The 23,269-nt window shown below is 48.1% G+C and overlaps 1 protein-coding gene across 1 annotated transcript; it reads right to left on the bottom strand.

The window, feature by feature from the left end:
* Nucleotides 1-7,964: 7,964 nt before the first annotated feature.
* Spesp1 (sperm equatorial segment protein 1) lies at nt 7,965-22,929 on the bottom strand. The gene is made up of 2 exons (XM_020182190.2): nt 22,866-22,929; nt 7,965-9,085 (listed from the first exon to the last, which is right to left on the bottom strand). The coding sequence occupies exons 1-2, from the start codon at nt 22,927-22,929 to the stop codon at nt 7,965-7,967; spliced, it is 1,185 nt and encodes a 394-aa protein (XP_020037779.1).
* Between the last annotated feature and the right edge of the window lie 340 nt (nt 22,930-23,269).

Below are 23,269 nucleotides of genomic sequence, written 5' to 3'. Positions count from 1 at the left end.
CAGGGAGGTCTCTGGATGAGGGTGGGGCTTGCCAGGCTCTGTACCAGAAAGGGGAACTCAGAGAGCAAGAGAGGGAAGGACAAGGGAAGAGGGAGGGAGGAAGCAGCTCACCAGCTCTGGAAATCTGCACACGTGTGAAAGAATGACCAGAAAACACTGGGTGAATAGTAGTGAGCCCTCGAACAGAGCGCAGAGGTTGTGATAACCAGGCACCAGGAGAGGCCTCAGAAGAGACCGACCACCTTAGCACTGGGCTAAATCGACCCTGTACTGAATGCTGTCCTGGACACACTAAGGACAACCAGAGGGCCTTGAAGGGATGCAGGCTTCCAGTGGGATGACCCCATCGTGGGATGGGATTGCAGTGAGTGCTGTCACACATGGAGGACAGTGGCCTTCCCACCCCACATTCACACAGCACACGGCTGCCTTCCAAATACTTCCTGCCATCCCTGCTTCTTCCGCTCTGCGTGACAGTCTGGTGGGCCGTGGCTCAGAGACATTAGGTACTGAGCTGAGGTTCTCAGCAGGTTGGAGGGGAGACAGTTCAAATCCAAGCTCACCACTTGCCCCCTGCATGCCTCAGAGACTCTGCCCTTGTTTAAAACTTCTAGGTGGAGCTGGACAGCTCCAGGACCCACCGGGCCCCCAGGGTCCCCCCAGGCCCTCCAGACCCCCCAGGCCTCCCAGACCCCTCCAGACCCCCCAGGCCCAGGTGAACTCTACACTCACAAGGCAACAGCCATGTAACCCCCCCCCCCAGGCTCTCTCTGCAACCCTCTGGACAGAGGCTAGCAGGGCGTCAGGACCCCCTTTCTGAGGCAGTCTGCCAGCCACAGGGCTCCAGGTACACTGGGGTGGGCTTGGTGGGAGGGGATACTCCCTAGCGTGTCACAGCAGAGTGTGACCCTCCACTGTGGCTGTGCTTACTCTCCAGCTCACTCTAACCCTTGACAGTTGCCTCTCTGCCTACCTGTCAGGTGGTACCAGGGTCCCCAGCTCTGTCCCTCCTGCCTACCCATTCTGTGAGTGCCACCCTGGGCATTCTGGGGCTTCCCTCCTTCTTAGCCTTCTCTGCCCCAGCTGCTGCCCGTCCCTGCTCCAGCACGCTGCACAGACGATAGGTGCGACTGAAACTCTGCTGGAACATGGCACTTGAGCTCATGGGACAGCATCAGAATTCCTGAGGCCAGGCCTGGACGTGAGATTTCGATAAGCACCCCGAGTTGCCAGCTGGACCTCTGGAAAGTTAGCGTTCCCTGGTTTTCCGCAGTGTCCCTTGCCCACTCTGCACCTCTGCAGGCTGTGTGCCCTCTGTATCTCCAGGTTTGACTTCTTCATTGACGCGTGATTTATGCTGTGTGCGTGTGCACGTGTACACACATCATATATTCCCTTGTGTGTGTGTGTCTTACATGCTTAGTGCACGTGTTTGTCCACTGAAATAAAGCACATTGCCTAAGCTTTACGTATTTCATACGTGCGCCGGTGTATGTCACGTATACATGTGTATTGCATAGCCTTCACGTGTGCATGTACACATATGCATCACACATGCCTTAGAGGATGTGTGTACGCAAACCTCAGATTCCTCATTATTACGAGAGGGGCGGCGGGCATGGTGGACAACTGTCTAGCAGGTAGGAAGCTGGTGCTCAGGACAGCTTCCTCTTCTTTTCATGGCTGCTAACTTGCTGCTTGACCTTCCACGTCAGCAGTCTGGTATGAGTTCCCATTCCTGGTGGGAACACAGAGAGGTGTCCTCCCAGGGTCCCTGCAGGGACTCCAGACTGGACACCTGAGCACACTGCCTGAGCCAGGTGCTGGCTCCCTCCTGGTCTGTAAGCACGTGGTCTGCGGCCTGGAAATCTAGCCACCCACGACACAGGGCAGCCCCATGTCCTCCCTGGCAGGGCCTCGGGCCTCAGTGTGCACTCCACAGTATACCAGCCCCTAGTCTGCTGGCCCTTTGACCTGTGGGGAACTGTTGGCTCTTTGACCTTTGGGGCCCCATGAGGTAGGCATTGTTTTTGTTTTTTTTTAATCCCTGCTGGGCCATCATAGAAATAGTGGAGGGAGCTCTGATCGGACCTTCCTGTCCCCAGTGGGCCCCAGAGTCAGCCTTTCTTAAGATTAGCCTGCTCTGTGCCTCCTAGGTGACTTTGCGGCAGTCCCAAGCTCAGCCCTAAGCTAAAGCCCAGGTCCCCTCGCTGTCCCCAACAACCACCTTCACCCACAGGAGACTCCTGGCCTCTGCAGCCACAGCTGGAGTGCATGTTTCTGCTGTCCCTGAGCTGGAGCTGGCCTCCTACCACTGCCCTGAGACCCTCACCGCCTCTCCCCGAATTCCAGCCCCTTTCAGCTATCTCCAGGGAGCCCTATAGCCCTCCCAGGGGGCCCCAGTGGGGCCATCTGTCATCCGTGCTGTCAGAGACAGGGGAGCTTGTGAAATGCAGTGTGCTTACCTGCTTTAGAACAGGGCTGGTGAACCTGCACACTTAACCTCGCCCCCCATGCTTCTACCCTGCACAGCTGGCCCCAGCCTCCACCTGGGAAATGATGTCCGAAGGCTCCAGCCGAGACAACCCTGGGGACAGGCTGCTTGCCGTGCACACATGGATGGCAGGACCGGGAGGGGTAGTGCTGGCCTCCCACTCTCAGAGTTGCACATGGCAACTGTGGGAAGTGGTGAGAAGAGGCTGGGACAGCCCCAGGGAAGTTAAGTGATGAGGCTGTGGGGAAGAAACAGGTGGCACTAAAGGTGGCCAGAAAGGGGCATCTTCAGATTTCAGAGCTCAAATGAGTGATGCACACCAGAGACTAGGATTTGCCCAGAGGCCAGAATCCTAGGTCCATGTTCTTTCTTTTGCATCCTGCCAGGCAAGCAGGCAAGAGCTGAGCAAGTCGATAACCTGGCCATCTGGTGCAAACCTGACCACTTAGTGTACTTTAGATGTCTCTGCTTGTGGTATGATGATATTTATTGTCCTATTTTCAGCCACAATTCCCAGCTCCTAACTCCTCCAGGGCGGGTCATAGAGACTAGAATTTCTCTTCCCCAAGGGAAGCCACAGACACTCCAGGCTTCCCTGGGCTTTCTGCGGTGCAGCTGGCCCTAGAGAAATCCTCTGAGCAGCCCCATCCCACCACAGATCGTGAGACCCTCCGCTTTCCAGACGGCCCTGCCCCACACCGGCAGGAAGGAAGGCCGCCCAGAGAGGCCGAGAAGAGTCAGGATGGACAGACCTCTCTGGGTTCCCACACTGCCCGCTAGCCCTGGGTCATATTCTGCTTTGTTTGCACATGCGGGGCCATGTGCTCAGCCACTGAGCCACACCCCAGCCAGGTCACATTTGTCCACCCTGCAGTCCTGCCTGTGCAACCTCCGTGCAACCCCCAAAGGACAGGGCTGGGGAGCTGGCGGCTGGCTGAACACATGGGGGTTCCCTGAGGGTGTGGAAGGCACCTCCTCTCCCATCACATCACCCAGGCATCCCTTCATCTGTGTCCCTTGTCATGCCCTGTGTAAGGAACCAGGATCAGTCTCTCCAGCAAATTCACGGAAGACAAGGAGGCAACTGTGGGAGCCTGGTCAGATACGCAGGTGCGCCAACATGGTTGCACACACAGACGTGTGCACACACCCACAAACGCACAGACATGCATGCACACCCACAAACACACACCAGCATTCGTAGATACACAGACACACTTCAACAGACACGCTCTTGCAAACAGGACGCAAACACACACAGATACACACTCAGAGCACACACACAGTCACACAGATACACGTGTGCACACACCCATCTAGTTGTACACAGACTCCAGCTCACACTCACAAAACCCACACACAGAGCTATGCTCACAAACACACAGAAAGACACACACTCAGAGTGAGTCCTTCTCCTCTCCCACACGGTGGTCGGGAACACGCGAGCCCAGGTCCCTTGCCTCAGCTTGGTACGTGTGATGTGTAGGCCACAACTATCCCTGGAACAGGACTGATGCCACCTTCATAGGACTTTTGTTGAGGTGGTCCTTGTTTGGCTTCCCACTTTCCTGTCCTGGCTCCCCAACTCTTTACCAGTATCCCCTGATACCCTCAAAAGGTAAAACACCTCCAAGTTGATGTCATGCCTGTGAAACCACCATGACGCATCTACGGAGGTCTGTGCCCTGCGACTGAGCCCTGAGTCAATCTTGGCAACACAGGGTGGGCAGTGAAGGCCCAGGACAGATGCTGGGTGGCATCCCGACCTCACTGTCCCTGAGGTGACTTTGCTGTGTTCCTAGCTCCCAGCTTCCCTTGAGACAGTGGTAGAGAGAGCATGAGGGGCTCCTCCCTGTCCTGCCTCTGTGAGGGCTCCCTGAGAGATGGACGGGAGAGGCTGTTCTCTGCCCTACCCCATGTGAGGACCCCCTGAGATACTGATGTGAGGGACACCCCCTGTCCTAACTTGTGCGGGGACCCCCTGAAGGACTGACACAAGGGAGACCTCCCAGTCCTAACCTGTGTGAAGACCCCATGAGACACTGATGTGAGGGACCCTTGAGAGACGTTTCTCTGTCCTGTGTGAGGACCCCGAGAGGCGATACGAGGAGCTGTTTTGCGTCCTAATCCGTGTAAGTACTCTCCAAGGGAATTACACTCTAATTTTTTTGTTTGTCCTGTGACCACAGTGTAGAACTAAGAGTGCTGTAAATGCAGTCAGGGACTTTTGTCAGGCTAGACAGAAGTCTCCACGTTTCATTCTTCCAGTTTTCCTTAAAGAAGAAAGCTGCTCCATTCAATGAATAATCAATGTATTTTTTTTTAAAAGTATCTTTATTCCGGCTGAGCACGGTGGATTGTTCCTGGAGCAGATGCCACAGGAGGAGTGATCACATAGCATCACAGTCAGACTTCGTGATGACGATGTGTTAATGGAGGCTCATCAGCGGGACAGGTGTACCTCTCTATCCCGAGACGTAAAGAACGGGAGGAAGGAAGGAATTTGGGAACACTTTGTACTTTCCCACCCATTTTTTTAAGCCTAAAGTGCTTAAAAAATTAAGGCCACTAAGAGTTTTTTTAAAGTCATCATTGGAGAATTCTATGGATGCATTTTTCTTTTTTTGGCGACACAAGGGTTTGAACCCAGGGCCTTGCTTGCTAGACTGGTGCTCTGTCTCTCAGCCATACCCCGGCTCTTTTTGCTTTTGTTATCCTTCACATAGGGCCTCACAGTTTTGCCAGGACCGGTCACAGACTGTAATCCTTATACCTATGGACAGGGTTGTGACACCACTCTTGGCCATTGGTTAAGATGGGGTCTCACTAACATTTTGCCCAGGATAGCTTGGAACCACAACCTTCCTGATCTTCACCTCCCAAGCAGGGGCATTACAGATGTGAGCATTTGATCTCCAACACAGAGGGCACCACTGGAAATTCAAGTAATAGATGAGACAGAATTTCTCTTTATAGAAATTTCAGCTACTAAAGGAAGAAATGGAATCTCTGCTTCACGTCACCTGATCAATGGATCTATCTAGGAGATAATCAGCAAACTCCAGATGGAGTGCTGAAACACCGCCCAGAGGGAAGGAGGGAGGGAGCAAGGGACAGGGCCTGGTGGTGACACCTGCCTGTGGTCCCAGCTACAAAGGAGGCAAAATGAGGAGGCTCTTGCTCTGTGGCACAGCCAGCCAAAATGGTGAGAACCTATTTGGTGGAAATGAAAAAGAAACAAAAAACAGAAAACCCTCAGCCTGATGAAGCTGTGTAGATTAAACTACCAACCTGGCCAAGGACTGGTGGCTCACGCTGGTAATTCTAGCTACTTAGGAGGCTGAGACCAGGAGGATCATGGTTCAAAGCCAGCCCTGGCAAAAAAGTTCATGAGACCCCCATCTCTAGAGGAAAAGCTGGGCGCAGTTGCACACACCTGTCATTCCAGCTAGGTAGGGAAGCACAAACAGGAGGCTCACAGTCCAGACCAGCCAGGCATAAAGCGAGACTCTATCTCAAAAGTAACCAATGCAAAAAGGCTGGGTGAGTGACTCAAGTGCCAAGCAAGCATGAGGCCCTGAGTTCAAACCCCGGTGCCACCAAAAATAAATAAATAAATAAAATACCAGCTTAAAGAAAATACAGACGACAAGAGGGCGTGAAGAGGAAGGCAGTGTTGCAGTAAGCAGCGTCCATATGGAGGGAAGCCAACAAAGCCTCTTCCATAATCAAAGATTAAGGGAGATTTATTTACGAGTCAGACCAGCCAGTATCCATGTGCCAACTTTATTGGATCTGGATTCGTACAGAGAAACTCCAACTTCCCAGCTGTGTGATAATTTTTCAAATTTAAACATTGACCGGGTATTTGTGGTTAAAGAATCGTTGACTTTTTATATGTGGTGAAATTGCATACTGTTTTCAGAACGCTTGCAAAGCTGCTTCACGTTGTGTTTGAGGTTCAATGACAAAAGTCTTTGGGGTTTAATTCCACGCACAGGAAGGGGCAGGAGTGTCGGGCTCATTACTCCATTGTTTACTTTTGCAAATGAAAGTTTTCATAGTAAAACGATTTTTAAAATAGCCATCAGTGAACAGTGTGGTTCATGAAACAAAATCGATGCAATGCCTTTTACGGTACAACTGTGTGGGGTTGGTTTTGATCTGTCGATCATACACATGCACTCAGCCCCAGATCCTACTGATTGCACCTGTCAGACACCCTTCTGTCCATCTGCTGCAGGCCACGCTGGGCCTGTGCACGGGGTGTCTGTTTTGGCCCACCTCTAAAACAGCAGATACACCACGCACAACCCAATCCAACCCAAGTCTGATAGCACCAGTCCTTTGCTTGAAATCCACTAACAGCCTCATAGATCATAGGATGCAGGCTAAGTTATAGTCAAGGCCCTGAAGTCTGTCCCGACCCCGTGTGCTCACCGATCCGTCTTGGGCTTCTCTCCCTTGCCTTCCTATTCTCCAGGTACTTCCTGCACCTGCGTCCTGGCTCTTAGCACAGGGCATCTGCTCCTTCTGCCTGGGACGTCCCTTCTCCAACACCACCGCGTCTGTCAGACCTCACCTCAAGTGTCACTTTGCCGGGTAGCTTTCCTATTGTTTTCAGTCTAGTAACTTCGAATATCCCACCTTCATAACAACTTCTCACAACGGGAGTTTAAAAGTTGTCTATCTTTCCTGCTATGATGAGACTTCAAAGACAGAAGGAAATGGGTCTTACTAGTACACCCCCAAGTCTAGTGTTTTTGTCCTGGGAGATTGTCACTAAAGCCTTTACTGAACTGTCGATGGCTGGCTTGATGAACGAAGAAGTAAATGAAGTTTGAAAACGGTACTGATCAATCGTGAAACAGAATTACTGCACCTTAATTAAAGTCTTACAGGTCAGCGTGAAGGGTGTCAACCCCACTCAAAAGACCTGCAAAGGTTCAGTGTGTGTGCACAGTGAAAGAGGAAGTGAGTGTGGCTTCACTACCGATACAGATGACACACCCTTGCCAGCATTCCACACGTACTGGACCCCACGAGAACGGGGTGTCCTCAACCCAGCACCCGCCGTTCAAGGGAGAGCCACACACACCGCGCTCGCTCACGGAAACCCCACACGCTACGCAGACAGGAAAGTGCACGTGGTTAAGACCACACGCCTCAATGTTCGTGTTTCTGTGCAATTCTTCTGACCCGGTTCCATGCAGAGTGCAAACAGTCTCTTAGCTCACAGGAAAGGGGCAGGTGGCTGACCAATTCAAGGAAGGCTTCCACATTTCAGAGATTATAACGTCCCAACTTTTAAAATTAATGAGAAAAAAAAATTACAAAGTCCCAAGCCAAAATTTTATTTTAAATCATTAGGTTTTCAGTGCGTATAAAACATCCCGTAACACATGGCAGACGAAGCGCTCTGATATGCAATAGAAAATACCTGTGGACAACTCGGAAATCACTAATCTGCTTAGTTTCTTGTGCGCGAATGCAGTTTTGCATTAAGTCTGTTTTGTGATGGAATGTCAAGTAGGTTTAGGATTTTTATATTGTTGCTTAGTAACTTCCTAATAAGGTTTTGGGTTTCCATCTGACCGGAACATAAGATTTTTCTCAAAGTATGAAGTACTGTGGTGACCTTCCCTCTCATCTCTGGTGGGACATATCTGATGTTTAAATATTCTGACAACTTAGACCTGGAGTTATACAGTGTGTTAATGACCGTTTCCATGTCCTTGACTCCATGGTTGGATCGTCCTCCAAAGAACACGTGTGACCTGTGCATCTTCTGTAACCTGTGCTCAGCGGCCGCCGCCAGGGCCAGGCTCCGCTGCAGCTGCTCCCTGGAGGCCTTAATGTCCTCTCGGTATTCGGGGTTGTTGCTGTCACCCAGAGGTCCATGATGCACCTCTGCGCTGATCTCTGAAATTTTCCTCAAAATGTCATCATTGCTCAAAGTGTGTGAGTGGGGCTCCAGTGGCTCCCCAAATCTCGTGGCCAGCTCGCCCGAGAGCTGGGGGACGTCCTCTGAGTCCATCTCGGAGTGCTTGGTTGCCGTGGTGATGTGGGAAGTGGTCCAGGTGTGGGTGACGATTGTGGAAGCCCGGGGGGCTTTGGTCACACTCACGCGGGGCGCTGGCTCGGGCTCGGGCTCGGGCTGGGGCTCCGGCTTGGGTGCTGGTGGCAACTTGGGCGGTGCCTTGGGCTTGGCCACCGGTTCTGGCTCGGGGTCATCCTTCTCAATGTACGGCTCGTCTGCGCGTAAAACCACAGACACGTTGTTGGGCTTGATGGTCCAGAACACAGTGGTGGTGCGTGGGCGCTTCCTCCTCCCCGGCCGCCGCGTGGGCTCTCTGGCGGGGTGGGCCGTGCTCTCCTCGCCGGAAGGACTGGGTAGGGCGTCCTTGCCCAACCCCTCGCCGGGGGTGCTCGCCGCCTCCTCTAGTAATGACCTCACTCCGGCAGAATAAACATGTTTTGGAGACTTTGATTTTTTCTCAAGTTCCCGAGTGGGAACGCTGAGTAGTAGGTTTTCTAAAACTTGTACGTAGCGGTTCAAGTTTTGCTCTTCGTCGGGAGACACAGTAATGCCTTAAGGGGAAAAGACCAAAGCAGCAATGAGTAACCTTGATTAGGTGTGACACAATTTATCACCTATGCCATCACTTAAAAGTTTAAAATAAAGAACCAGAAGGCAAAGCGCTACTGGGCGGAGTCGTTCACACCTGTAAGCCTGGCTACGTGGGAAGTTGAGATTGGGAGGATTGAGATGTGCGACTTGTCCCCGGCAAAAAGTTAGCAAGATCCCACCTACCAATAACTGGGTGGAGGGGCTCACATCTGTCACCCCAGCACAAGGGAGGGGGAGAATGTAAGGTCACGGTTCTAGGACAGCCAAGGCAAAACTAGCTTGAGATACCTGTCTGTTGAGAAATACTAAGCAAAGTTCTTCAGGTCAAAAGCAAGTGACCACAGACCAACTCAAATCCTCATGAAGAAATGAGCAGCATCATCACAGGTAATTATAGAGCACACTATAAAGGCATGTTTCTTCTCCTTTATTCTCTACTGATTTAAAAAGCAAGTGTAGGGGTTGAGGATGCAGCTCAGTGCCCTGGTTTTAATCCCTGTCACTACAGGAAAAAAAAGAAAAAGAAATTGTACAAGTAGCATGCACACAATTATATTGTTGGGCCCATAACGTATAAGAATGTGATACAGGTGACAAGGTACAAAAGAGCCAGGAGGGGAATAAAGATGTACTGGAATGGGAAATTATAAAAAAAAAAAAAATAGCTTGAGAGACCCCATCTCAGTGGGAAAGGCTGGGCATGGTGGTGGACACCTGTTATCCTAGCTATGGTGGGAAGTGCAAAATAGGAAGATCACAGAGGCCAGCCTAGGCGAAAGAACAAGACCTTATCTCCAAAAGAGCCAGAGGAAAAGGGCCACAGGTAGGGGCTCAGGTGGTAGAATAGCCGCCTAGCAAGTGTGAGGCCCTGAGTTCAAACCCCAGTACCACCAAAAAACAAGAAGGCAAGAAATTTCAAAAACGCGTTTTAAATTCCTGTGTGCATCTCACAGCTCGGTGGGTGTGGAGAAGCTCTCAGTCCCACGTGATTGTCATTGTGTTGACATCGCTGTGTGATCTGCTGAGTGCTTTCCTGCCCTTTGTTTCGTGAACATCTGTCTCCCAAAAGCAAGTGGTGCCCCCAAAGCAAAGGAAGAGTGAAGATGGTTTTGTTTTTTTTTTTTTTGCGGGGGGGTGGTGGTGGTGCTGGGGATGGTACTAGGGTTTGAACTCAGGACCTCGCACTGAGTTCAGCAGAGCAAGGCAGGCACTCTACTGCTTGAGCCACTCCGCCGGCCCTGTGCGTGGGTGCACTTCATGCAAGTGATAAAGTGACAGCCTGAGATGTACGGGAAGGCAGCATGTCCTTAGCAGGAGTTGGGCAGCACTGTGGGGAAAAGGAACCCAGCATCTGCGTGACAGCCCTGGACGCCTGAGCAGCTGTGGTTCTCCTCCACGGCCGGCTCTCTGGAACCAGATACCCACGGACACCAGGCGTCTGCTGAACAGGGTCAGGGATGCAGCTTGGTGGTAGAGCTCTTGCTGGCAAGCCCAACGGCCCTGGGTTTCCTCCCTAGCAACACCCCCAAAATGCCAATATAGAAATGTCAACCAGTTAGAGGACAAATGAAAAAGAAGCTGCCACTTAGACAACAAAAATGGAACAAAGCATCTCACCATAAATTTTAAAGACACCCCAAAAATCTATACGAGGACTTACAGCAGGCTAAACAGTGAACATTCAAATACATAAGGTGCTGATCCTTAGGACCTGTAAACACTACTCTGCAAAGAAAAAGGTTTTTGCAAACAGGAGTGATGTTGGGGTGGGTTTTAAACCCCATCGGACGTTCTCTGGGGAGAGAAGCACAGCACAAGAGGAGGCGGAAAGGTGGAGGAAAAGGCAGAGACTGGGGGTGTGGCCACAGGCCATGGGGTGCTGGCAGCACGAGGAACTGGGGAGGAATGTGTTCTTTCCTGCCTCGATTTACACTAGTGAGACTGACCTTGGGCCTGGGGCCTCTGGAACTGAGAAAGGGAAGATTTCTATGGTTTTGAACCATTAGGTTTGTGGTGAATTGTTACAGCACCCACAGCAAACCAGTACAAGCAAATGATAAAATATCTCTCAATGTAAACAGCAGCCAATGGAAAGGTTCCACCACTGTCCTCCGGAGAGACCCAGCATCCCTCAGGAAGGTGACTGGACGTCATACTACTTCTGTTACTGTGCACCTGTCATGCGTTCCCGATGAAAACTCACTGAGTTACGAAACCTGACTGTAAAGTTTATAGAAGCCAGGGGCTAGCCCTACCAGGTATTAAAACCAGATACGGAGATGTTACAAGGCCTTTATTATCAGGGCAGTATAGTATTAGCACACGAAGAGACAGATTAACAGAACAGAAGAGAGAAGACAGAAACAGGCATATGAAAAATAGCTCCAGCTCAGGGAAGGATTCAATTTATAAATTATTCTGGCTAGCAAATTTAGAAATCATTTTTTTTTTGGTGGCATTGGGATTTGAACCCAGGGCTTCACACTTGCTAGGCAGGTGATCTACCATGTGAGCCACTCCTTCAGTCCAGGAAATCATTTTTAATCCAATCATTTTGCAATGACTTCCTGTAGTCAATGTCATAAAAAGAGCACACAGTGAGACATGAGGTGCTTCCCGACACAGGAACACAAACTGACCTATTAAGTTCTCTTGCAAAAAAAAAAAAAATAGCCAAACCTGGCTCCAACAGTCCTCTCTAGATCTATTCAGAGACAGCCCAGGATGAAGGGAGGATAGCATGTGACTCAGGAGAGGTAACCTGCAAAATCCAGACTATGGAAATCACAGAACATTCACCTAGTTTCTTCAGCAATCACACCGCGAGCGGAAAAAGAGAGATGGAGTGTAATTAACTGCTTATCAGTAAATTACATGTATCATTCTTACTGAATCCCAGTTGAATGGGATGAACTGGGAAAAGGAGATAAAACAGACAATCAGAAAGGTTTAAGCACGGACCAGACAAGATATTAAAGAATTACGATCTGTCTAGGTGTGAAACTGCACAGTGTCATGCTTTGTTACATCGTTATATTTTGGTGTTTCACACTAAACTAGTTGCTGATAAAATTATAGGACATGTAGAATTTGCTTCTAAATAGCCCAAGGCCAAGAAGTAGGGGCTGGAGTGGGGAGGTAAAGGGAGAAGGAAGGTGGTGGGGACATCAGTGGAACCAGACCAACCAAGAGTCAAAGCTGGTTATATTACAGATTTATGGGGATTTTTAGACCACTTTCTACTTAGGTATATAGTTATATTTGCTGATAATAAAACGGTTTTTTCGTAAATAAAAACAGTTTGGAAGAGAGTTCAACTCTGGGCAACTTAGAAGCAAACAGTTGGGTACGTTCTGTACAAATGTGCAGCCCACAGCGCCTTTAAGAAGAGATGCCATTAGCTTCAAGCTGTGAAGCACTTGATTTTTCAAATAATTTAGCTTGTCTCTTCTCAAAGTACTAAAGAGGATGCCCAGGTTAGTTGTTGGGTAAGTTCAGGCGTCAGAGGGCAGGACGAGAGGCTCTTGCTGGAAGCTGATTTCTGAAAACACTGAGGTACCCATTTATCCTCGTCTGTTGCTTGGCAATGCCAAAACGCCCATTCTTGACTGCCTAGCAACCGCGTGGCCTCCTTCCTACCTTCATTCTCCTCCCTTCTCAATGCAGCCTGCTCTCCATGCTGCTCTATTCTTAAATCCATCCTGTCTCCACGCGCGTCCCACCTCCTGCCTCTGTCTCCCTGAAAACATCTGTGTGTTTCCTGCCCATCCTCTCGGTTCTGCTAAGCAGGTCTGCTCTTGTAACTCAATGTGATCTTTGTAAAAATGTTTGCAGACAAAGGCAGCAGGAAGGAAGCCAGCCTCAACTGTCCTTACACAAGGCCTGTCACCATGAAATTCTGGTTTTCTCCATTCTTCAGGGGAGGTGCCGGACAGCTGAACAAAACTCAGATTCTTACAAAGGACAGATTACCGTGCTCTGGCTGTGTTACCAGACTTGGAATATTTGTGGTCTGCACTGGTGTAATGTCTCCTCTATTTTCTCCAGCTAGAAATCCATGCAAAGGCCACTGTCCCAGAGCAGCTAAGGTCCTCCTGCCCCTGCAGGCAGCAGGTGCCTCTCTCTCTCCAGTGCCCCTTGCAGGCTGGATGGCTGACTGCCCAGTGCACTGGGGTTTGGGGGAGCTCAGATCTGCGGGGGCTGCAGTTTAGCTCCAGTTGCCTCCAGTACACGGGGAACTGGTCACAGGAGGGAATACCAGGGAAGTAAAGCCATCAGTACTAACAGCTGTTGGGACAAAAACGCAGGAATCCCCAAATAAGTTGAAGACAGAAGTTAAAAGATCATGAGGCTCTCAGGCTTGAAAAAGAGGAGAAGGGAGACTGAAGAAAGAAACGTGATTTTCCCAGGACAGGATTTGAACACCGGCCTTGCCCTTTAAAGTTCCCCAGTGCTGTCATGAAGAAAGGTCCCAGGCTGCTGGCAAGGCAGGAAGAGTGTGACAAAGCCACACTTTGGTCCTGAGGGACCACCTAGGATTATTAAGTAAAATAAAAGCAGCAAAGTACGTGAAATTTTCCTCACTGTCAACTGGACCAAAATAGTTGAAGATGCTCGTGAGTACTCAGATACGGTAAGTAAATAATAGAAACTTTTCCTCTACTGTACCTTTCATACATTCACACGCATCTAGAAGTGCTGGTGACAATCCAAATACGGTTCCTTACTAAAAACTGTGAGTGGGAACTGACAGCCAGAGGCTTAGAAAAGACACGTTAAAAACTTTTGAGTTTGCCCTGAGGAAAACAATAACATCAGGGCACTGGAGACAAACCCAGTTTCCCAAGTATCATAAATTCAGAAAATTCCACTCACTCGCTTCTTCACTGGCTTTGAGACATTGCACATGTTAAAATGCCATGCTACCAGCAACACCTTGCGTCTTGACTTGGGCACTGGTTACACAGGGAAGTCAGGGTCACTGAGCCATCCCCTTGTGACTGGGCGTATTTAAAATTTCATGCTTGTCACTCTGTTTTGTGCTTACATCAACTACAACATTATAGCATGAAGAAGGCAGAAAGTCACTTTTAGTGAGCTCAAGTTTAGGGGTGATGATAAAAAGTATGTGACATGTGTGTGTGAAACCCATTACCCTGCAGGATTAATGTGTGGCACTCAAAGAGAGCTAACGTTTGTTAGTAGCAATCTCTTTTTTTTGTGGTGGTGCTGGGGTTTGAACTCAGGGCCTCACACTTGCTAGGCAGGAGCTCTAGCACTTGAGCCACTCCTCCAGTCCCAAAAGAACTAAAGTTTATTTACACTTAATTTTGCCAATAGATGGTGTGTCCGCCTTAGTTAATAGAGCTAGCTGATGACATTTATAAACTGGGAGTTGTATTTCCCACTTTTGTTAGACCTTAAATTTTTATTGCGTTAAACAAAGAAAACTCATATTAAAGTTCTTAAATTTAAGATGTGAATCTGCAAGTACAACTCCTGGGATTTTTTTTTTTTTTCTTCTTTGACCATGGAATTAGGAGCGTCAAGGTTCCTCCATCTCAGTAAACAAACTATGGTTTCTGTAGCCAAACAGAATGGGGAATACGTCATTTTTAAAAGATAGACAACCCAAATTTGAGAGATTTTACACGAAATCTTTATTTCAAAGGGCAATCAAATCTCGTATTATAATAATTTATAGCAATTGTCCATGTCTTTGGGGATTTTCTTACTTAATGCTACATCAAAAGTTTCAGAAGAACATTTTTACTGACACTTAAGGCTTTTACCAAGTTGGGCTGGAGGAGTGGCTGAAGTGGTGGAGTGCCCGGGGTTTAATCCCCAGCACCGACAAAAACAGTTTTTAAAAAATGGAATTTTATTTTGGGGGTCTAGAGCACACCTCAGGTGCTAGAGTGCTTGCCTGGCAAGCATGAGGATCTGACATCAATCCCCAGTATCGCAAAGAAAAAGGAAAGAAGTTTTACTTTTTTAAAAAAAGTGAGTGTGCGTGTCGTGTGAGTTGTGTGTGCTCTCTGTGTGTGCGTGTGCACGCGTGTGCTGTGTATCCATGCATGTGTGTGCACATATGTGTTTCTGCAGTTATCACAGAATACACAGCTGGAAATAAGTGTGCCAAGTCCAAGTACCCCCGCAATTTGGATTTTTGCAGTTCAGCTAACACAGGCAAGCTTTTTGAGAACTGAGCGGAGAAGTGTCAACGTCGAGTGGGTACGAGATTTCGCTTGAAACGTGTTACTCACCAAAACCTGGTGTCGTAGGAAGTGACTGTGATGCAGCCTGCACAACACTGGAAATCGTTCACCCAAATGTCCACAGCTTTCAGTGTTGCAATTCTCTGGTACTGTGTAACACACATTGTCCTTTATTTTGGCATTAAGTAGATTTTATTTTCTGGCATTCTGAATTACGAATCTGTAAGCTAGAATGTCTCAACGAATAACATATGTATTTATGTAAACATTTTAAAAAGAACAAACTACCAGTTTGGCACCAAACCACTCCTCAACTAAAAAGAAAGTTTGCAGTGAATTAATGCATACTGATTGTCTATGAAAATGAAAAGTGACCGAGTAATTTGAAGCAAACCCTTGAAATCTTGACTGGATTTCTATTCTCCCTTTCTGAGTTATTTAGATGAGAGTTTTATGAATCACTACTTAGATAACATCCAATCTAAATAATTTAGACAGGCATCGGGGCAAGCAAAGATTCTTTGTCCTTTACAATAAACCAGTCCTATACCTGACCTGGGAAGTGATATAGATAAAAACATTATAAATATGTCTTGACCAAAATTTAAAGTTGATACAGAGCGAGGTGCCGCAGGTGGCTCACGCCAGTAATCCTAGCTACTCAGGATGCAGAGATCTGGAGGATCACAGTTCAAAACCAGCCCTGGGCAAATAGAAGAGCAAGACTCTTCTCAAAAAAACCCCATTATTAAATGGTAGAGTGGCCCAAGTAGTAGAGTGCCTGCCTAGCAAGCATGAGGCCCTGAGTTCAAACCTCAATACCACACACAAAAAAAGTTGAAACAGGTCATGACATAATTCTCTTTTATGGCATTCTTGTTTATTTGTAAAACACACCGTCTTTTCCAGAAGGCCCTAATAAAAGGCTTTAAAACAATATATCTGGACTTCTGCTCCCATGAAGACAGAGGGTGTGTACTCTGCCTTGTTCTTCCAGTCGGCACAGTTAACAACCTTGGGCACTGTACATGAACAAGCCTCAGAAGAAGCTGGAAGAACCGACAAGAAAGCAGACCAACTAGGACTGCAGGGCCCGAAAAAATGGTGCAGCAAGCTTTGGGGTTTCTTTCTGCCACATCACCCCACCCTAGGGATGGAGGTTTGGCAACCCAGAGACACCACTATGCATTCCCCAGGAAATCTGTTCTCTCTACAGCTGGTGCTTGCCTGACAAGCACGAGTTCAAATCCCAGTACTACGAAAAAAAGTAGACTGGGAAAAGATGGTAACTAAGCTGATCGGCACAACAGCAAAATGGAGGGGACAGACGAAAGAGTCAGTGAGCCGGAAGAATGATAGCAACTATCTGAGCATCAGAGAGAGAGAGAGAAAGAGAGAGAGAGAGAGAGAGAGAGAGAGAGAGATGAACCGAGCCTTAGAGACTTGAAACCATAACAAAAAAACCAGGACAAGTCGGAAAAAGTATTCAAAGAAATAATGGCTGACAATTTCCCAAATGTGGAGATGGGAACTTACAGATGTAAGACGCTGAGTGAGCTGAAACAGAAGAAACCCATACCAAGTCAAACTTCTGAAAACAGACAAAGAGAACAAATCTTTAAAGAAGCGAGAGAGACATGGTACCTCTTGAATAGGAGGAAAACAATGCAAATAATTTAAATTTAATCGCAAATCATAGAGGTCATCAGGAAATGGCGTCTTTCTCAAGTGCTTCTCAGAAAAGAACTGTCAACGTCCACGGGTGAGAAGGTGACAGCGTGGCCTGTGACAGGAAGTCAAGAGAAGCTGCTACCAGACCTGCCCTGGAAGAATTCCACGAGCCTCACCAAATGGACAGTAATGATGGAAGAGGAGTCCTGGAGCACTGGAGAAAGGAAAGACACAGGTAAAGCCACAAACGCTCCTTCTCTTCTTGATTTGTCCCACTGTGCTCTGACAGGTGAGGCAAAAATTACTACCCTTTCTGGTGTGGTGCTTAATGCATGTAAGAAGGAAATATTTAAGACAGTTGTAATATGAGTGACGGCAAAAGGATACAAGTGAGGTGAGTTTTCAGCATTTCACTCAAACTGGTAAAATGCTGACACTAATAGGCTGGGATGAGCTTTATTTGCACAGGTACACATGTGCACCACACACGTACACATCGCACACGTGTGCACACACGTACACCTGCATGCACACATATGCACGTATACACACATGTGCACATTGTGCACACATTGCACACCCACATCCACACACATGGCACAAAATGTAACACCTAGGCCACACGAAGAGGTACACTAAGTCAGTGGAATTCTAAAAAATATCCATTTCCTTCAATACGAAATGTGCTTAAATGCAAGTTACGTTTTAAAAACCAAGGCTTTAAAGCCAAATAATGTTGTTAATTTAAATATATGGTTTGATACAAAAATAAAGGTCTAGTAGATTAAAGGTAGTAAAATAACACATACTTTTGTCATTTCAGTTGAAAGGAAAGATGAATTTTAAAACTTTTCACCTTGATATAGCAACTGGTGTTTACACTCAAAGTTTGATCGAAGTCTGGAAGCTTGTTTTTTGTTTGTTTGCTTGTTTTCTTTTTAAAGATTCATATATAGGATTTTTATTAGCACAGAGTGGACAGCACACTGGTGGAGTGGCTCAAGTCGTAGAGCACCTGCCTAGCAAGCATGAGGCCCAGAGTTCAAACCCCAGCACTCAAAAAAAATTCAAATAAAATTAAGGTAAATAACTGACCTCAAGGATTACCCACTGAAATCAAAGCAGGAATGACTGTTTCCTCCTCATGTACACAGAGAAAGGCCAAAAAAGGAAACACTGTATCTTGTCATTGGTCCACAGAATGTCCTGTAGCTATTACTAGTAATTAAATGTTTAACTTTTGCTGACAGATTAAATCAAGCGTTCAGTTAAAGAAAGGAAACTTTAGGGCTTTGCCCTTCCTGACTTTTGTTCTCTTGGTGTTGGCGTAGGCAGGTAGGCAGCCATAAGCAGCAATGCCGGGCTACGCGAATCCATTCCCGAGAGCCCCAGATGGCCACGGCCTGGACCAATGGTTGAGGTCACGACCTTTATCCTCCTGATGGAGCCACTCAAGGTGGCACATGTATCTCAAGGGTGTAATGACCGCTCTGTGACCTTCCACTGTCTGAACTAAACTGGAAAGGACAAAGTGACAAGCGCTCAAGTGCCTGTCCTGCCCCTCTCAAAAGCACAGGCACGGGACTTCCTACTGTACCATCACTGAGCCATCTGGAGAGGGGCCAGAGGGGAGGGCCTTGATATTGTGACACCAACTAACCCTGGCCCATCGGACAAGCCCCAAAACTTCACGCAGTCAGCCCTCATCCAACTGCCCGCCTCGCCCCTCCAGGTGCGCTTTGGCTGATTAGTCACTTTCCCTGTGGCTCTTTCCCTGCACCTAGGACAGCATCCTAATCTTGGACGTTGGATCCCAAGAACCAAGGAACCTCCGGGACACCCCCTCCGCCAGTGACATTGGGTCCTGTCTTCCCACATTGAATAAGGGCTTGCCCTGTGCCACCTGCCTTGGCCACAGGACACGACCGATTCTGGCACAGCACAGCCTCCTAAGAACTTGCACACTGGGCCAGGAAAGCTCCCCTTGGAAGCCAGCTGCCATGGCCCAAAGAAACCTTGGCAAGAACTCACGGAGAGAAAGACCCTGCAGGACAAGAGGCCACCTGGGTCTCTCGTCTCAATAGGTGTGACCAGCTCTCCCAGCTGCAGCAGGAGGCCAGGCAACCCGCAGGATGAAGAATGACCCGCCAGGCAGCAGTCCGGTTTGCTACAATAGGTAACCGAGACAGCCTGGCTAAATTTGTTTCCAAAAAGGAATACAGTTGACTTCAGGTGAAGAGTCAGAAATCAAGAAGTTCTCCTATGAATGAAAGTAAAAAACAATTGGAACCAAAACAAACTGCTGACCTTAAACTATCTCTTCTAGTTCTGTTTGTGAAAATGACCAAAAAAACAAAAACAAAAACAAAAACACACCAGTCTTTAGTCTTTGTCTCTTTGGAAGGTTGGCCAGTTCTATTCAGAGCAGGGGAGAAAGTGAGCTCTGGCCACCCCAGTGGCTCACACCTGTAAGCCTAACCACTCAGCAGGCAGAGATCAGGAGGATCACAGTTCGAAGTCAGCCCGGGCAAACAGTTCGCCAGACCCTATCTCGAAAAAAACCCATCCCAAAAAAGGGCTGGCAGAGTGATTCAAGCTATAAAAGCACCTGCCTAGCAAGTAGGAGGCCCTGAGTTCAAACCCCAGTACTACCCCCCCCCAAAAAAGTCACACATATGATACCAAAAAAGGAAAATCTTTCCTTTTCAAATAACTAGTATTATACTTGTGTTATTTTTTCAGATAAGGAAAATTGTTGAAGTTTAAATTTACATATTATCGGGAGGGTCAATAAGGCCTTCTGGACCAGTCAGATGTCACACTGCTCCTTGGCTTCTCGCTTTCAAATGCTCCACTTGCAGGTCTGAGAAACCATCTCAGGAGCCACAGCCTCGGGCACTGACACAGCACGGTGCCCAGGCGAGTTTTACCTTCAGGATGGACTTAAGTAAGAGCTGGCTGCTCCATCTGGTGATGGATTTGAACAACTGTTGCTTGTGCTGCCTTAACGCTGCTCTGACTGCGTGGTTCATGAGGACAAAGACCTTCCTAAGGTCAAGGACAGAGCCCAGTGACTCACACATGGAGCCGCCTTTTATACCAGCCTAGAGGAGCCAGTGGAGAGATTTTGCCACCCTAAACTAAAACCTTTGACCACGAGCTCTATTTTTGCTGATCTATACAAACAGATGGCCTGGAAAAAAACTCATGTGTTTGTGAGATATGAAAACCTCCCAAGCTAATATTTCACAGGCATGTCACTGTAGCTTCAGGCTACACCAATAGTGATTTAAAAAATTATAAAACGGTAGCAAACCCCAGCACTCAGGTGGCTGAGGCAGGAGGGTTATGAGTTCAAGGTTACCTAGAGCTACATAGCAAGACCCTGTCTCAAAAGAAAGAAAGGAAAACAAAGTTGAAGAAGGAACTTAGGAACCTTGCATATTAAAAATTATATAGTTTTAATAGTAGTTAATATTATTTAATCATGTAACTTTTTAAAATGTTACCTTAGAAGTTATTCATTTTGGGGGAGGCGTTAAACTCAGGGTCTCACACTTGCTAGGCAGGTGCTCTACCACTTGAGCCACTCTGCCAGTTCTTTTTAGTGTTGGGTGTTTTCAATATAGTGTCTTGAGAACTATTTGACCAGGCTGGTCTCAAACCTCCATCCTCCTGATCTCTGCCTCCCAAATAGCTAGGATTACAGGCGTGAGCCACCAGCACACAGCCAGAAATTATTGGATATTTTTTAAAATCAAAAAGAATTCTCATTAAGTCCTAAAGCAAGTTATGCAGTGCAAATACAATGCCAAGAACTAATTTTTTAAATGAGAAAGTATTTAGAACTAAAACCATGAGAAATCAGATACAGGAAACGAACTGAATGTAAAGAAATTAAATATGGAGTGTACCTATCCAGCACCATGAAGATGTGTGCACATGTAGGGGTGGGGTGTGTGTATGTAGTGGAGTGTCCTTCTGTCCGTACACTCAAGCTCATTCATGTCAAGCTGAATTCAGAGCAAAGCACACTGACATTTTTGACAAATATTTCTCATGCCTGTGATGTTTGAACAAGATAACCTCAAAACTGAGCCGTCTAGAAGCAAACTGTCACAGGAGCACCTTCCATTATAAAAACCTGTGTGCCTTATCTGTGGCACGAGAGAGCGTTTTTATTTGACTTTTAGCAGTTATACCAACAGTGGCCACATAACAGAATTTGGAACTGATTTAAACCCAACCCAATGAAGTAAGCCTTCCAAATATTTTTGATATATATTTGTAGCTAAAAGTACTTAGAGAACATTAAGAAAGATAGCCATAGAGAAAGCAGCGATGTAGCACTGCCCTACAAACACCTTAGTCTCTCTCTGTGGAATGATGTCTCTGATGCCTATGCACGCATTCCATTCACGGCTTAGATCAGCACAAAATCAGGCCTTTTTCTGAGGATGTCTTTTCATTTCCTGAAAGTCTAAGAAAGCATGAGAGTGACAAGAAAGAGAAGAGGCCTTAAAAGCGTGGAGCTGGGTAGGCCACTGCACTGTGTTGAGTGAGCACCCTGTAGTGCTAGGTAACAGCCCCAGGCTGCACTGTGTGACACATTAATGTCACTTAAAGTCTTCCTGTATGTTAGTCAGTTACAGCCTCCTGTTCCTGTTCTACCACTACCAAACCGCCACACCTGCTGTTAGTAGCAATGACCATCAAATATCAGACACGATGTCATCTTCGCTGAGGTGTGGACTTAGGATTGAACCCAGGACCTCCCAGGTGCCAGGCATGTGACCCGCCTCTGAGTCATGACCCTTGCCCTTCCATGAGTTTGGGGCCTTTATGTGAGGGAAGGAAAACTTTACAAAGGTGTTTATTAAGAACAACCAAGTTCATAAATGATAGTATTTGAAAGTCTAACTTCAGTCATCTAGGATGCTTCATGCGGCACTTTCCCCGCTAGTATTCATAATGAGTTAGCTTGTGCTGTATTTTCACTTTTTGATCTGATTTTTAACCAAGATCTTTTAGCATTCTAAATTTTAGCTCTGCACAATTAGAGTGCATTGTAATACTTCTATGAAATTCTACCTATGAAATTCTGCCGAGCTCCAGCATTATTAAAAGCTGCAAGAACTACAATCAGGCTACACAGACAAGCCTGGAGTCTCAGACACCACACTTAAACTTCTCGAATGGCCACGTGACGTTGTTCCTAGTCTCAGCACTGCTGAATTGGACCTTACTGGATTTCAGCTTTGGAGAGGAACGAAACAGCTGCTTGGGACATCCTAAGTTAGAATCCTGCCTAACTAAGGCTTTGAATTTTGGCACCCAAGGATGCTCTGTGGTGGGCATCCTCAGGTCAGTGTCCTGGACTGCTGCTCTCCAACTGTCACCGTGGGGTCAGACAACCTTTATTTGTCAAGGGCTAGATGGAAAATACTTTGTTCTTTGCAAGCATAGAGTATGCAGTAAGCACTTAAATGCTACTATAAAGCAGGACAGCAGTCAGGAGCAATACACAAAGCAAGGTCATCAGCTGTGATCCCATGAATCTTCATGTGTGCACAGTGAGATTTGAACTCCAAACTTTTTCACATGCAATGAAAGAACACAATTCATATTTACATCTAAAACGACAAGACTGCTGTCAGCAAGCCAGCCCTACAAGACCAGGCCAGCCAGGTCATCACCTGGGAAGAGGACAAGGACGCCAGACACCCGGGCAGCACCCTGGAAGGTGGGGTGGGAGGCAGGGAGGGACTCAGGAGTGGAAGGGTTGGACTGGGGCGCCCAAGCCGAGCCCTATCCCAGGGGGTCAGGGCTCCTTTATCCGAGGGTCACTCACTTGGAAATGCCAGCAGGGACGCGGGCCAGAGCAACAGTGCAACTAGGAGGACAACGGGCTTCATGGGCGTCGTCCGCAATACTGCGCCATGCGACAGGAACGTCCTGGGGCCACCAGGTCAGGTGCCTCGGGACCGAAACGGGGTGTCACACAGAGGCCGAGCGTCCCACCTCAGGGCCCGGGGCCCCCCCGCAACGGTTCTCCCCCACGGGCGGCGCGGGGCGTGGTGGTGGGGCGGTGTGGGGCCGGGCGCGCGCTCGCGGAGCGGGGATGCTCGGCTCGCGGGGGCGCGCTGGGCTCATCCGGGCGCGCTGGGCTCGCGGGGGCGCACTGGGCTCATCGGGACGCACTGGGCTCATCGGGGTGCGCTGGGCTCATCGGGACGCGCTGGGTTCATCCGGGCT

The sequence above is a fragment of the Castor canadensis genome, chromosome 19 (genome assembly GCF_047511655.1).
Source record: "Castor canadensis chromosome 19, mCasCan1.hap1v2, whole genome shotgun sequence".
Classification (NCBI taxonomy): domain Eukaryota; kingdom Metazoa; phylum Chordata; class Mammalia; order Rodentia; family Castoridae; genus Castor; species Castor canadensis.
Note: the sequence above shows the minus strand (reverse complement) of the source record. Positions and strands in the feature narration are given on the sequence as shown.